This window comes from Thalassophryne amazonica, chromosome 13 (genome assembly GCF_902500255.1).
Source record: "Thalassophryne amazonica chromosome 13, fThaAma1.1, whole genome shotgun sequence".
Classification (NCBI taxonomy): domain Eukaryota; kingdom Metazoa; phylum Chordata; class Actinopteri; order Batrachoidiformes; family Batrachoididae; genus Thalassophryne; species Thalassophryne amazonica.
In genome coordinates, this window is record NC_047115.1 from 30,342,329 (window position 1) to 30,356,710 (window position 14,382).

Consider the following 14,382-nt stretch of genomic DNA (forward strand, 5'->3'; position numbering starts at 1 on the left):
AATATTGTGTCTGTCTCTGTGTTCCTTCACAGATGCCGTCTCATACTTCTTTTTATCTCTCTGAGCTCATCAGCCCTAATTGAATAACACTCACTTGGATACTTGTCAAGCTTCATACTGCTCTCACACCCCCATAAAACGTTCCAACCATTAAGCTGCAATGAAAGACATCTGAATTCATCTGTCTGATTTTGTGAAGCTATAATTACACAAATCTTTTTCAAACTCTGTGGCTGCAGGATCCTTTATTGTTGAAACCTGTCTGTGGCATGCTGTGGTCCTGTCTAATTCTGTTTGCACTAGTAATCTTTGATTTTTTTTTTTCATAGCATTAGTCTTTGTCTGCTTATGTTCCCAATGAAACAGTGACTACGGTTTTGAGCGGCAGAGCGACGGAAGCTGCACACCGGTGTTCTGGTTCGTTCCTTCAGCAACATTGAGGGACTGTATCGCCGGGGACAGCTTCCTCAACACAACAGGGTACAGAGAGTTTGTTTGGGTTAGAAGAAAGGGAATAATAGTGGGTTACTCACCTACAAAACACCGTGTGTTACTGAAACAACCTGAACATTCATTTATTTTGACAAGACTAGTGCGGTGCCCGTAGGAAGTTTGTATTCCTATAAAAAAAAATTGGGAGCTAAAAAATTTAATCAAAAAAGACCATCACCAGATCAGTGCCACAAAATAATGCCAAATACCACCACCAGACTAAATGAATTCTAAATAAAGCGTTGTGAAATGCCATCACCAGAATGCAGCACTTTCAAATGCCACCAAAGAAAAATAAATAACAAATATAAAAATGCAAGCTGCGACGGTTCCGTGCACGTGGAAATACAGCAGCTTTTTCCCAGCTGCACAATGTGGTTACACAAAAAAAAAAGTCACCCACGGGATTCAAACCCATGCCTTCCAAAAAGCTCTGATTGTAGCCAGAAACTTTACCAAGTGAGCTGCCATCACTGTTCCATTAAAAAGTGCTGAACACTGTCTTATATCAGGAAGGAAATGGACATATTTAAAAAAAAAATAATGACGCACCATATAAAACATCGCATATCATTAAATCCCTCTTATCAAACAGATAATACAAATAAGATCCATCTGTTCCTCTGTAGATGACCCATGGTCACTGACATACAGTCATGAAATCACATGAATGAGAAGCAGTTCACTCATCTCATTCATGTCCACATCTGTTGGCGTGTGTCCTGCCGGCCCATGTGCATCTTGCCGACACGCGTGTCTTGTGGACGGCGTGCCGCAGGACACCATGTCATGTGGAACAGAGCTCATGTGGGTGACGTGAGAGTGAGATCGCCTGCTGCCTGTTGTGTTCTGATGGTCCGTTTCAACCTGGGGGCAACCTGTCCATGTGCACGCTCTCTCGCTTGCTGACACATGCACGTCACAGTGGTCAGTTGTTAGTCCATGTCCATCCAAACACAGTACTGTCTAGCTGGGATGTCCAGAATGACAGATCTCCACCACCGCTTCTGTCATAGCCACACCTCCTATCAGTTCAGCGCACGCCACACTCATGGGACACTTAGACAAATTTCACTACAAGTACGACAGTGATTGTCTGCAGACTGTTGTCGTGCCCAGAGTGCGAATGGCCACACATTTTCTAAGTGTCATGCGAGCGCTGTTAGATGCTCATGTGTGTCACCTGGAATTTGGCCGACACCTGCCGTGAGAGGGTTCGATGGGTTCGCACAGCGCACACTCTGTCTTTCATTCGCTGGTGTGCGCAAATAGTTGTAGCAACAGGTATACGAGGTGTTGGAAGCAGCTACAAAATTACACGGTTTGCATATGATTCCTGCTTCATGCGTACTTAATGCGCAATTTGACCAAATTCGCACAATGTGTGAAGGGGCCCTAAGGCTTGAAAGAAGTTTCTGTTGGAAGTATTTTAGCCATAAGGTCAAGTGACAGGGGGAAGTATTAGCTTTTTAAATACTTGAAAGACACTGGACTCATTGAGAGGATTTAGTGCTATATTATTTTGTTTTAGTTTTGTTATATATTATGTTATTGTGGCTTATTTTATACAGACTGCTCAAATGAAATTGTCCGTTGTGGGATTAATAAAGTTGTTGATTGATTAATTGATAGTACTACTATAACAAGACTGATGCAGAAGGTGGCAGCAGTGCAACAATAACGATGCCGACTGCCATTAAACGCCACAGAAGAAGAAAGGGTGTACTTGATTTTATCCAAAGGGTGAGGTTTTGATCATTTCATGTCAAAATAAAGCCGTAAAAACATATAAATGGAACATGGAAACAAATTTTGATGGAAATGTGAATACAAATGGAGGTTTTGCCAGACGCCACAGAGGGTGCCATCTTGGAAGTATGAATGTTACAATATCAAAATAAATGTTACAATGTGAAAATAAAGGTTTTGAAACTTAATCCCCCAAATTTTCATAATAAAGGATGCACATCATTGTGCCATGCGCAAGCCATATCCAAAAGCTGAGGCTGATCTGACAAAGAGAGAGATGTGCGAGCCACATATCCACAAACAGACATTTCATGCTTTATAGAGAGAGTATCATGCACACGGGCATGAAGACACCAAGGGCTATAGCAATCTTTGATTTGACCCCATTGATTTTAACCTTCACTCAGACGACTGACCTCTGGCTGATCATGCCTGGGCATTACTTGAATCTACTTAACTGTGCCATATTCAATCCAATTTAAGGGCAATTTCAACCTTTAATGACATACCAGTTTTGATGGAAAATAGCAAAAGGACCTGGGAGGAGTAGACCAACAAACTAACATTCTCACGCCCAAATATTTCGACGCAAAACCTTCTTTTTGACCAAGCGTCAATGTGTGATAAGTTGGGTATCTCCTTACCATTACAATGTGACTAACCATAACTTTAACCATGACCATGACATTAATCCAAACATAGACGAATATTCCGTGATGACACAGAAGTGAAATAAGTAGTTCTGTGTGTTTTTCAGAGAGAAATGATGTTGCTGTAAAACATTGCATCTTCCTACACGTCACTAAATGTTGTGATGAGGCTGCCTAACTAGTCACATCATCATGCAAAGGGGCACTGACCAAGTGTAAATATGTGACGAATTTGGAGTGAGAATGTGCAGAACAAACAGACAGGCAGACATGACCTTGGCTCCAGTGTCTGACTTTTGTCAAATTTGGCCTTGTTGGGCAATTCTGGAACTCACCTCTATATGTTAGTATGTGCGTGATACAATTCAGGGTGAAACACATTTCATTTTGTCTTTTGACCACAGGGAACTTGATCCCAATGATTTACCGTTCATAACGATCTCTTCTGGACAATTCTAGTTGGTGGATATGAGATTGAAATCAAAATTTTGAACTTTGATTCCAGTGACTTTGATCTCTGTACAAACAAACCCTTTCAGAGCAATTCTGGAGTTGACCTTCATCCACAAATGGTGGTTGAAAGTGGTTGAAAATGAGTCAATGCAGAGTGTGTGGAGGAGGCAAGGCTGAGTCAAGACCAAGACATCAAAAACCAAAACTGTCAAGACCATAAATTTATTTAGACTTTAATATCACCCCTGTTAATAATCAAAAGTAAAGTTTCTGTGAGGGAGATGGGCTCAGCAGCTCAGGGGAGGTCAACCTGAACATTGTATTTGGTCTATATGTATATGTGTGTGTGTGTGTGTGTGTATATATATATACGAGGTCTATTAGATAATAAACCGACCCTTTTATTTTTTTTTTTAACTATATGGATTTGAATGACGTGCGATTACACCAATCATGCTCGAACCCTTGTGCGCATGCGTGAGTTTTTTCACGCGTGTCGGTGACGTCATTTCCCTGTGGGCAGGCCTTGAGTGAGATGTGGTCCCGCCCTCTTGGCTGAATTCCTTTGTTTCACACGCTGCTCGAGACGGCGCGCGTTGCTTTATCAAAAATTTTTCTGGACCTGTGAGGAATATCTGAGTGGACACTATTCGAGAAATTAAGCTGGTTTTCTGTGAAAAGTTTAACGGCTGATGAGAGATTATGGGGTGTTTCTGTCGGTGTAAGGACTTCCCACGGAGCGGGACGTCCTGCAGCACTTCCAGGCGCTGTCGTCGGCCTGTTTCGAGCTGAAATCATCCTAATTTAAGGCTTAATTCACCCAGGACATCGTGAGAGAACAGAGAAGATTCAGAAGAGGCCGGCATGAGGAATTTATGTGGACATTCCACTGTTTAAGGACATTTTTTTAATGAAAGACGTGCGCACAAATTCGCCGAGTCGTTTCCGTGATGACTCGGCAAATCTGTGTGCGCCGCGACAGGAAAAACACCTCCGTGTTGAAAACCATTTGTAGAATTCAGGCGGCTTTTAATGGCTTTCAACAAGTGAGTAACTGAGAAATTGTTTAACAGCTTGGGCATGTTCCAACTTGCCCGTTAAGATTTCCAACGGAGGTGTTTTTCCTGCCGCGACCCCCCGCGGTCGGGTCCAGCCCGACATGCGACTCTGCCCGCACGTTCTTTCATTACAAAATGACCGTTAACAATGGAATGTCCGAATAAACTCCTCATGCCGACTTCTTCTGAAAGTTCTCTGTTCTCTGACGACTTACTGGGTCAACAGAGCCTGAAATGTGGAAGTTTTCAACTTGAAACGGCGAGACGCTGCCGCCTCGAAGCGCAGATCGCCGTCAGGCGCCGTGGACCGTCCTTAAAGCGACAGTTACAGACCAAAATCTCTCATCAGCCGTTAAAATTTTTACCGAAAACCAGCTGAATTTATTGAATGGTGTCCACTCAGTTGTGCCTTACAGTTTTGAAAAAATTTTGATCAAACAAAGCAACAGTCTCTGAGCCATTCCTAAACAATGAAAAAAATCGACGAGCGGGTGGGCGACTCCTCACTCAAAGACTGCCCACAGGCGAATGACGTAACCGACAGGCGTGAAAAAACTCTCGCATGCCCACGAGGGTTCAAGCATGTCTGATGTAATCACACGTGATTCAAATCCATATGGTTTTTGAAAAAAATAATAAGGTCGGATACTTTTCTAATAGACCTCGTATATATATATATATATATATATATATATATACAAGGTCTGTTTTAGAAAAGTATCCGACCTTTTTATTTTTTTCAAAAACCATATGGATTTGAATCACGTGTGATTGCATCAGCCAAGCTTGAACCTTCGTGCACATGCGTGAGTTTTTTCACGCCTGTCGGTTGCGTCATTCAGCTATGAGCAGGCTTTGTGTGAGCACTGGTCCACCCTCTCGTCGTTTTTTTATTGCGAATAAATGTCTGAACGATTTGGAGCTTTGCTGCATCAATTTTTTTTCCAGAAACTGTGAGAGAGCCAGGTGGACACCGTTCAGAAAATTAATATGGCTTTCAGGGACGATTTTATGGGGATTATACAGATTAAGGAGTGCTCCAGCTGGTTTAAGGATGGCCCACAACTGCTGAGAGCACGGTGCGCTCCCAGCGCCGATCGACATGCTCAGACCCCGCTGAAACAACCAGATCATTTCCAACGTGAAGGCTTTGTTGATCCGGGACCTCGTCTGACTTTCACAAAAAGGCCATCAATGGACATCAGCACTTTTTCAGCACATTCCACTGTTACAGGAGTTTTTTTTCATGGAAAGAAAAGCGGAGGGATGCGCCACAGAGCCGTTCATTATGCGGGACAAAACCACCTCGGTGTTAAAGGTGGATTTCAGACGGCTGTCGGTTGCTTTTCAGTCGTGTGATTATCCGATTGTGATTGTGCATGAGCTGGACCTGCCCCAACATGTCCTGGAAGGCTTCATCACAGCGTTGCTTTGCGCGCGTCGCGGTGGAGCCGCTCCTCTTTCCATGACAAAAACTCCTGTAACAGTGGAATGTGCCGTTCATTTCTAAACTGGACGCTGTCTTGATCCGGTATGTCGCCTGACTAGCACAGGAATTGTGAAAAGAGTGGACATCAGCATTTTTTCGGCTCATTGAGACAGACGTGCGGAGGAATTCCGCGCTTCGCGGTGGAGCTGCATGGCGCAAAGCAACGCCATGATGAAGCCTTCCAGGACATGTTGGGGCAGGTCCAGCTCATGCACAATCACAATCGGATAATCACATGACTGAAAAGCAACCGACAGCCGTCTGAAATCCACCTTTAACACCGAGGTGGTTTTGTCCCGCATAATGAACTGCTCTGTGGCGCGTCCCTCCGCTTTTCTTTCCATGAAAAAAAACTCCTGTAATAGTGGAATGTGCCGAAAAAGTGCTGATGTCCATTGATGGCCTTTTTGTGAAAGTCAGACGAGGTCCCGGATCAACAAAGCCTTCACGTTGGAAATGATCTGGTTGTTTCAGCGGGGTCTGAGCATGTCGATCGGCGCTGGGAGCACGCCGCGCTCTCAGCAGTTGTGGGCCGTCCTTAAACCAGCTGGAGCACTCCTTAATCTGTATAATCCCCATAAAATCGTCCCTGAAAGCCATATTAATTTTCTGAACGGTGTCCACCTGGAGGTCTCTCACAGTTTCTGGAAAAAAATTGATGCAGCAAAGCTCCAAATTGTTCAGACATTTATTCGCAATAAAAAAACGACGAGAGGGTGGACCAGTGCTCACTCAAAGCCTGCTCACAGGCGAATGACGCAACCGACAGGCGTGAAAAAACTCACGCATGCGCACGAAGGTTCAAGCTTGGCTAATGCAATCACACGTGATTCAAATCCATGTGGTTTTTGAAAAAATAAACAGGTCGGATACTTTTCTAACAGACCTCGTATATGTGTGTGTATGTATGTGTATATATATATATATATATATATATATATATATGAGCCAGACTGGAGTACTACAACACTACTTCCTGACCTTATTTTTAACACATATACATGTTTTTCTATTCAATGTCTGTTTTTATGTGCCATTTTTTGGTGACTTCCAGATATCGCAGAGCTTTCTCCAACAACTGCACTGAAGGAACCCTGCTAAATTTCAGCCCCAGACGACAGAAGTGTCCCAGTCGGGCGCCCAGGGGCCTCCAGCTCTTCACCAGTGACATCACCATGGTTGCCACATTGGGAAAGAATGTCACCTTTGTAGTCTTCCTGGAAGAGGTGCTGGCTTTATTTGAGAAAAGCAGCAGTCAGTGTTGGTTTTCTCTCTTCTTTTTCCTTTATGTGGACCTTGTGATCTGTGTACTGAGATGTCAGAAAGACAGGCAGAGGCTGGAACACATCAAGAAGACAATCTTTTAAAGGATGCACACAAACAGCTGTGAGTGGGTCTTCTGATGGTGTTTTATTTTCTATTGAAAGGGTCTCAGCTCCACAACCAGTATAACACTGGATTTTGGTGATGGGACGGCTATATCTTACGTGAACATGAGCTCCATCGATGATGGTATCAAGCATATCTACAGTAAAGTGGGTATCTACCAAGTGTCTGCTACAGCGAGCAACGCTCTGGGGTTCGACAGGGTGACCCTTTTCCTCCATGTTTCCTGTGAGTCAAAAATGTCACAATACACACCACTTCTATAGACATTTATGGACTTTTTTGTGCAGTTTTATGCAAAATCACAACCAAAAAACATTGTAAGGGAAGGTACAGTACCGGCTAGAAGCAGCATGAGCCCTCAGCAGTAATTGATTGATTGTTCTCCTCTTGCATCAGTAAGCCAACTAAGTCAAGTAAATCATGATAAGTGGTTTCATTCATTTTTTGATTTTGGTTGTAAAAATTTTGTTTAACTTTTTCTCAGTGAAGTCACTGACCTTATATTTTCACTCACACCAACAATATTATTCACAAGATTAGTCAAAAACTAGGGAACCGGTTTGCATGATGCTTGGTGAAAAGGTTGGGTAATATATATTTTACTGTAAATTAATAAAAATAATATAAAAATAATAATAATTCCTAAACAGGAAGCGCCAATTTTCAAATCCACAGTAAGACAGAAAATGTTCAAATGTCAAACACTTCCTGGATTGACAGATGAGATCCTATGGGAACTCAGTGGCAAGCTCACATTCAAACAGGAAGTGCCAATTTATCAGTCACTGTGAAACAGGAAGTGTTCAAATGTCAAACACTTCCTGGATTAACAGACGGGATCCCTTGGAATCTCGTTTGAACTCAGTGGCAAACTCACACTCAAACAGGAAGTGCCAATTTATCAGTCACTGTGAAACAGGAAATGTTCAAATGTCAAACACTTCCTGGTATGGGTGTAGCTAGAGCGGAGGCCGGGGTTTCACTGGACTCTCCTGAAATCTGATTGGACACAGATGATTGACATGTCACGGCACCACACGACTGGTTGAAAGACCTGCATTTTCAAATCAGTGAGTCACATTGACTGCTAAGTTCCTCCTGTCCAGTAGCTGGTGCTGCGTACCACAAAAAGTTCTATTCCACCTTAGTAGAAGAAGAAAAACGTTTGCTCCAGATTTGAACTGAACATGTCATTTGAACTATGGACTTCCAATCACACCAAACTTATATTGGTGAGTAAATGACCTATTTTATCTCAGAAATGAGGTCCAGGTTGTTAAAAGCAGCATTTCCCCTTTAATTCGGGTGGCTTATTGTTGTTGGCTTATGAGTGCAGCAGATAACTGAAACAATCCTTCAAAGTAGAGATGCTTGTATCTTAGACTGGACTGGGTTGCTTGACGCGAGGACGTTTCACTTCAAATCGCAGAAGCTTCCTCAGCTAAAATTCTTGCTCTGGTAATCTGACTTCTGTCTTGACTCTTGTAGAGAAGAATAACAGAAGCCACAAAAGCTGGAGTTTTAAACCTAACCAGACCCCTCCTACCGAGAGGCAGACTGCTATAGGCTAGTGACTAAACAATTGCTCTAATTAGCACCTATTGTGCTCTAGTTAGCACCCTCCTAATGACAGGGCAGCTGTCCCTTCTAACGATGGGACTGACGAGTCTCCTGATGATGTGAATGACTCATTACCATGAACAAAAGACTGAAACTGCTTTGATCTGAGTACCCCATTGCAAACAGGGGACAAAGCGTGTCTTAGACCCCCTCCCCGGTTAAGGCTGGGTTTCAACTGTTTCACATACAATGCCTCCTTCACGCCTCTCTCAAACCATTTTCTAAAGGCTATACCAGCACTGCAGAGAGGGTGCCGGTGGACCTCGGTCTGCAGTTCATCTCCACCTTAAAGACACTAACCACATGTTTGAGGACAAGGAAGTTAAAATCTTAGCTAGAGAAAGGAAATTGTTTGAGAGAGGAGTGAAGGAGGCAGGAGCAGCCATTCTGCTCTGTGTAAGCCTGATCCCGTCAGATCTCAGAAGCTAAGCAGTGCGGGACCTGGTTAGTACATGGATGGGAGACCTCTTTGGAACACCAGCGGCTGTGTGTGTTTCTAGAGGTAAATCAAATCAAATCAAATCAATTTTATTTATATAGCGCCAAATCACAACAAACAGTTGCCCCAAGGCGCCTTACATTGTAAGGCAAGGCCATACAATAATTATGGAAAAACCCCAACGGTCAAAACGACCCCCTGTGAGCAAGCACTTGGCAACAGTGGGAAGGAAAACTCCCTTTTAACAGGAAGAAACCTCCAGTCGAACCAGGCTCAGGGAGGGGCAGTCTTCTGCTGGGACTGTTTGGGGCTGAGGGAGAGAACCAGGAAAAAGACATGCTGTGGAGGGGAGCAGAGATCAATCACTAATGATTAAATGCAGAGTGGTGCATACAGAGCAAAAAGAGAAAGAAACACTCAGTGGTAAGGTGAGGTAACACTGGAGTTGCGTCAGGAAGGGCATCTGGCGTAAAACCTGTGCCAAATATCAATGCGGATCTGGTTGTATCCGCTGTGGCGACCCCAAACACAAAAAGACGGGAGCAGCCGAAGGGACAACAGGAGTGAAGGAGGCATTGTATGTGAAACATTTGAAACCCAGCCTTAACTGGGGAGGGGGTCTGAGACACACTTTGTCCCCTGTTTACAATGGGGTACTCAGGTCAAAGCAGTTTCAGTCTTTCGTTCATGGTAATGAGCCATTCACATCATCAGGAGACTCCTCAGGAGAGCTGTCAGTCCCATCGTTAGGAGGGACAGCTGCCCTGTCATTAGGAGGGTGCTAACTAGAGCACAATAGGTGCTAATTAGAGCAGTTGTTTAGTCACTAGCCTATAGCTGTCTGCCTCTCGGTAGGAGGGGTCGGGTTAGGTTTAAAACTCCAGCTTTTGTGGCTTCTGGTTGTTCTTCTCTACAAGAGTCAAGTCAGAAGTCAGACTACCAGAGCAAGAATTTTAGCTGAGGAAGCTTCTGCAATTTGAAGCGAAACGTCCTCGCGTCAAGCAACCCAGTCCAGTCAAAGATTCAAGCTTCTCTACTATGGAAACCACCTGGACAACTGAGAGCCTTCACAGAAACAATCCTTCAAATGGTGATACAAGCATCAAATTCAGCACAAATACAACTGGAGCAAAATTAATGGAGCAACTTTAACTTTTGACCCCTGTACAAACTGAAACTGACTTTTGTCACCATTCTTGCTGCTTTTACCTCATAACTCCATAACATTCACTCACAGATTGTGAAACTATACCTTTTTTGGAATCTTTATGATCAGGCAAATAATGTGGTGTAGTTTTCTATATTTAATTGGAGCATCTTTTAATTTAGACCGGGGTGGGCAACTTGTTCCAGAAAGGTCCAAGAGGGTGCAGGTTTTCTTTGCAGCCACTGATTCCACCAGGTGATTTCACTGATTAACTGATTCCATCTGCTCAAAGTGATATTCATCAGTGAAATAAAGGTAAAAGCTGCAAAGAAAACCTGCACCCTCTTGGCCTTTTCTGGAACAAGTTGCCCACCCCTGATTTCGACCCCTGTGTAATTCTTTAGTTGACCCCTACCTGGCTGCCTCTTGAAAATTCAAGTAACCAATCAGTTTTTTTTAAAGAGTTAATGCCTGTGGATTATTTGTGCCAAATTTGATGCTTGTATCACCATTTGCAGAATTCCACTCCAAATATTCTTTTATCTGCTGCACTATATATGAGATGTAAGATGCTACTCCCACAACAGGGGGCGTAAATGAATGGACAATGGATGAGCCAAAAAACAACAATTTACTGTTGGGAATGTGCACAACGAAATACAGACAATCACAGAATTTGAAGTCAGTCAATATACAAAGGTGATGTGTGGGCAGGCTCGAGGATAGAAGACGTCTGTCCAGAGAAGAGCCAGGTCCCACATAATTTCCACTGCCAACGGGTCTGAAGTACGCCGGAGCCGCCAAGTCCAGAGTCCCCAGGTGGCCACCGTCTCCAGCTGTCAGACCTGGTACTGCTGGCAGGAGGCAGAAACAGTTAACGGTGGGTGTGTGTGCACACACCCAGCAAACATTCAGCAAGTACGGTTCCTTAGGTGGGAATAACACCTCCACCTCAAACACAATACAATTACGTGCAGCGCCTGATAACTTATCCCAATTTGGCATGAGGAGCGAAGTCCGTCCCCAAATCGATCCCCAAATCCCAGCCTCCAGCTGCAGATATTAATCAGGAACGCCTGCAAAGAATCTAGACAATTGTGCGTTTGGCACCAGAAAACGGCTGAGAGTTTTACCTTGTCGGTAGTCGATATCTCGGCAGTGAGGTGGAGATGCTGCCCGGCTTTTATGGAAGTAGGTGATGAGTGGATGATGGGTGACAGCTGTCACTCGAGGCTGCTCCTGTGAGGCGGCTGCGCCCTCTCGTGCCTGAAGCCCGCCATTCAGGCAGGACGCCCTCTGGCGCCCGACCAGGCGTGTTGGGGTGTTGGGTGTAGAAGTCGGCCAGGAGGGCCGGGTCCAGGATGAAGCTCCGCTTCACCCAGGAGCGTTCTTTGGGTCCATACCCCTCCCAGTCCACCAGATACTGGAACCCCCGGCCCTTACGACGGACGTCCAGGAGCCTGCGAACAGTCCAGGCAGGCTCCCTGTCGATGATCCGTGCAGGAGGCGGCGCTGGTCCGGGGGTGCAGAGAGGTGATGGTGTGGCGTGGTTTGATATGTGAAACATGAAAAACAGGGTGGATCCGCAGTGAAGCTCCAGCTCCCTGCTTCACTGCGGATCCAGGCTGAGGATCTTGAATGGTGCAATGTATCGGTCTTTCAACTTAGGGGAGTCCACTTGCAGGGGGATGTCCTTTGTCGAAAGCCACACCTCCTGCCCAGCAGTGCAGAATGGGCGGTGCGCCACACCCGACGGCATCTGCGAAGGTGGGCCTGGACCGAGGGGACACCGACCTCTCCCTCCACCATAGGGAACAGTGGGGGCAACCCCAAACACACTTCAAATGGGGAGAGGCTGGTGGCAGAGGACACTTGGCACTTATGGGCGTACTCGATCCAGGCCAGATGGTCACTCCAAGCCGCCAGGTGCGCGGAGGTCACACAGCGGAGGGCCTGTTCCAGTTCTTGGTTCGCCCGCTCTGCCTGTCCGTTGGTCTGTGGGTAATACCCGGACGAGAGGCTCACGGTGGCCCCCAGTTCTCTGCAGAAACTCCTCCAGACCTGAGAGGAGAACTGAGGACCACGATCCGAGACAATGTCAGTTGGTATCCCATGCAGACGCACGACATGGTGAACCAGGAGGTCTGCAGTCTCCTGGGCCGTCGGGAGCTTCGGGATGGCCACGAAGTGGGCCGCCTTGGAGAACCGGTCCACTATCGTGAGGATGGTCATCATGCCCTGGGACGGCGGGAGACCCGTGACGAAGTCCAGGCCGATGTGGGACCAGGGGCGATGAGACACAGGTAATGGTTGTAGGAGTCCCTGTGCTCTGTGATGGTCGGCCTTGCCCCTGGCACAGGTGGTACAGGCCTGGACATACTCCCGGACGTCGGCTTCCATAGACGCCTACCAGAAGCGCTGCCGGACCACTGCCACGGTTCTTCGCACCCCTGGGTGGTAGGAGAGCTTAGAACTGTGACAGAAGTCCAGGACCGCAGCTCTGGCCTCTGGTGGGACGTACAGTTTGTCCTTTGGGCCAGTCCCCCGGGTCCGGGCTCCGTGCCAGGGCCTCCCGGACGGTCTTCTCCACGTCCCAGGTGAGGGTGGCCACGATAGTGGACTCGGGGATGATAGATTCTGTTGGGCCTGACAGCTCGGTTTTGACTTCTTCTTCATGAACCCGGGACAAGGCGTCGGATCTCTGGTTCTTAGTCCCGGGGCGGTAGGTGATCCGGAAGTCAAAACGCCCGAAGAACAATGACCAGCGGTCTTGCCTGGGGTTCAGACGCTTGGCGGTCCGGATGTACTCCAGGTTCCGATGGTCCGTGAAAACCGTGAATGGCACTGCAGCTCCCTCCAACAGGTGTCTCCACTCCTCAAGAGCCTCTTTCACTGCAAGGAGTTCTCGATTGCCCACGTCATAGTTTCGCTCTGCCGGAGTCAACCTGCGGGAGAAATAGACACAGGGGTGGAGGACCTTATCGGACTCCCTGCTCTGGGACAGCACGGCTCCTATCCCTGAGTCAGAGGCATCCACTTCAACTATAAACTGGCGGCTAGGATCGGGCTACACCAGAAGTGGTGCAGTCAAAAACCGGCGTTTCAACTCCCTAAACGCGGCCTCGCACCGATCTGACCCGGTGAAGGGGACCTTAGGGGAGATCAGGGCTGTCAGGGGACTGACCACCTGACTGTAGCCGTTGATGAACCTCCTGTAGAAATTTGCAAAGCCGAGGAACTGTTGCAGCTTCCTGCGGCTTGTTGGTTGGGGCCAATCTCTCACCGCCGCTACCTTGGCCTGATCAGGGTCGACGGAGTTGGAGGAGATTATGAACCCCAGGAAGGACAAAGAAGTGCAGTGGAACTCGCACTTCTCGCCCTTCACAAACAGCCGGTTCTCCAACAACCGCTGCAGGACTTGACGTACATGCTTGACATGAGTCTCAGGATCCGGGGAAAAGATGAGTATATCGTCCAGGTATACGAAGACGAATCAGTGCAGGAAGTCCCGCAAGACGTCGTTTACCAATGCTTGGAACGTCGCGGGGGCGTTAGTGAGGCCGAACGGCATGACCAGGTACTCAAAGTGACCTAACGGGGTGTTAAATGCCGTCTTCCATTCATCTCCCTTCCGGATCCGAACCAGGTGATAAGCATTCCTAAGATCCAGTTTTGTAAAGATTTTGGCTCCATGCAGGGGCGTGAACACTGAATCCAACAGGGGTAACGGGTATCGGTTGCGAACCGTAATTTCGTTCAGCCCCCTGTAATCAATGCATGGACGGAGTCCGCCTTCCTTCTTGCCCACAAAAAAGAAACCAGCACCCATCGGGGAGGTGGAGTTCCGGATCAGCCCGGCAGCCAACGAGTCCTGGATGTAGGTCTCCATTGATTCA

The 14,382-nt window shown here is 46.6% G+C and overlaps 1 protein-coding gene across 1 annotated transcript in view; it reads left to right on the top strand.

The window, feature by feature from the left end:
- The window catches only part of LOC117523372 (VPS10 domain-containing receptor SorCS1-like), a 129,202-nt gene that overhangs the window by 74,235 nt on the left and 40,585 nt on the right, over positions 1-14,382 (top strand). Inside the window, exons 17-19 of the mRNA XM_034184871.1 lie at positions 367-480; positions 6,946-7,117; positions 7,319-7,505. Of these exons, the coding sequence (XP_034040762.1) occupies positions 367-480; positions 6,946-7,117; positions 7,319-7,505 (473 nt within the window). The remainder of the gene's footprint in view (positions 1-366; positions 481-6,945; positions 7,118-7,318; positions 7,506-14,382) is intronic.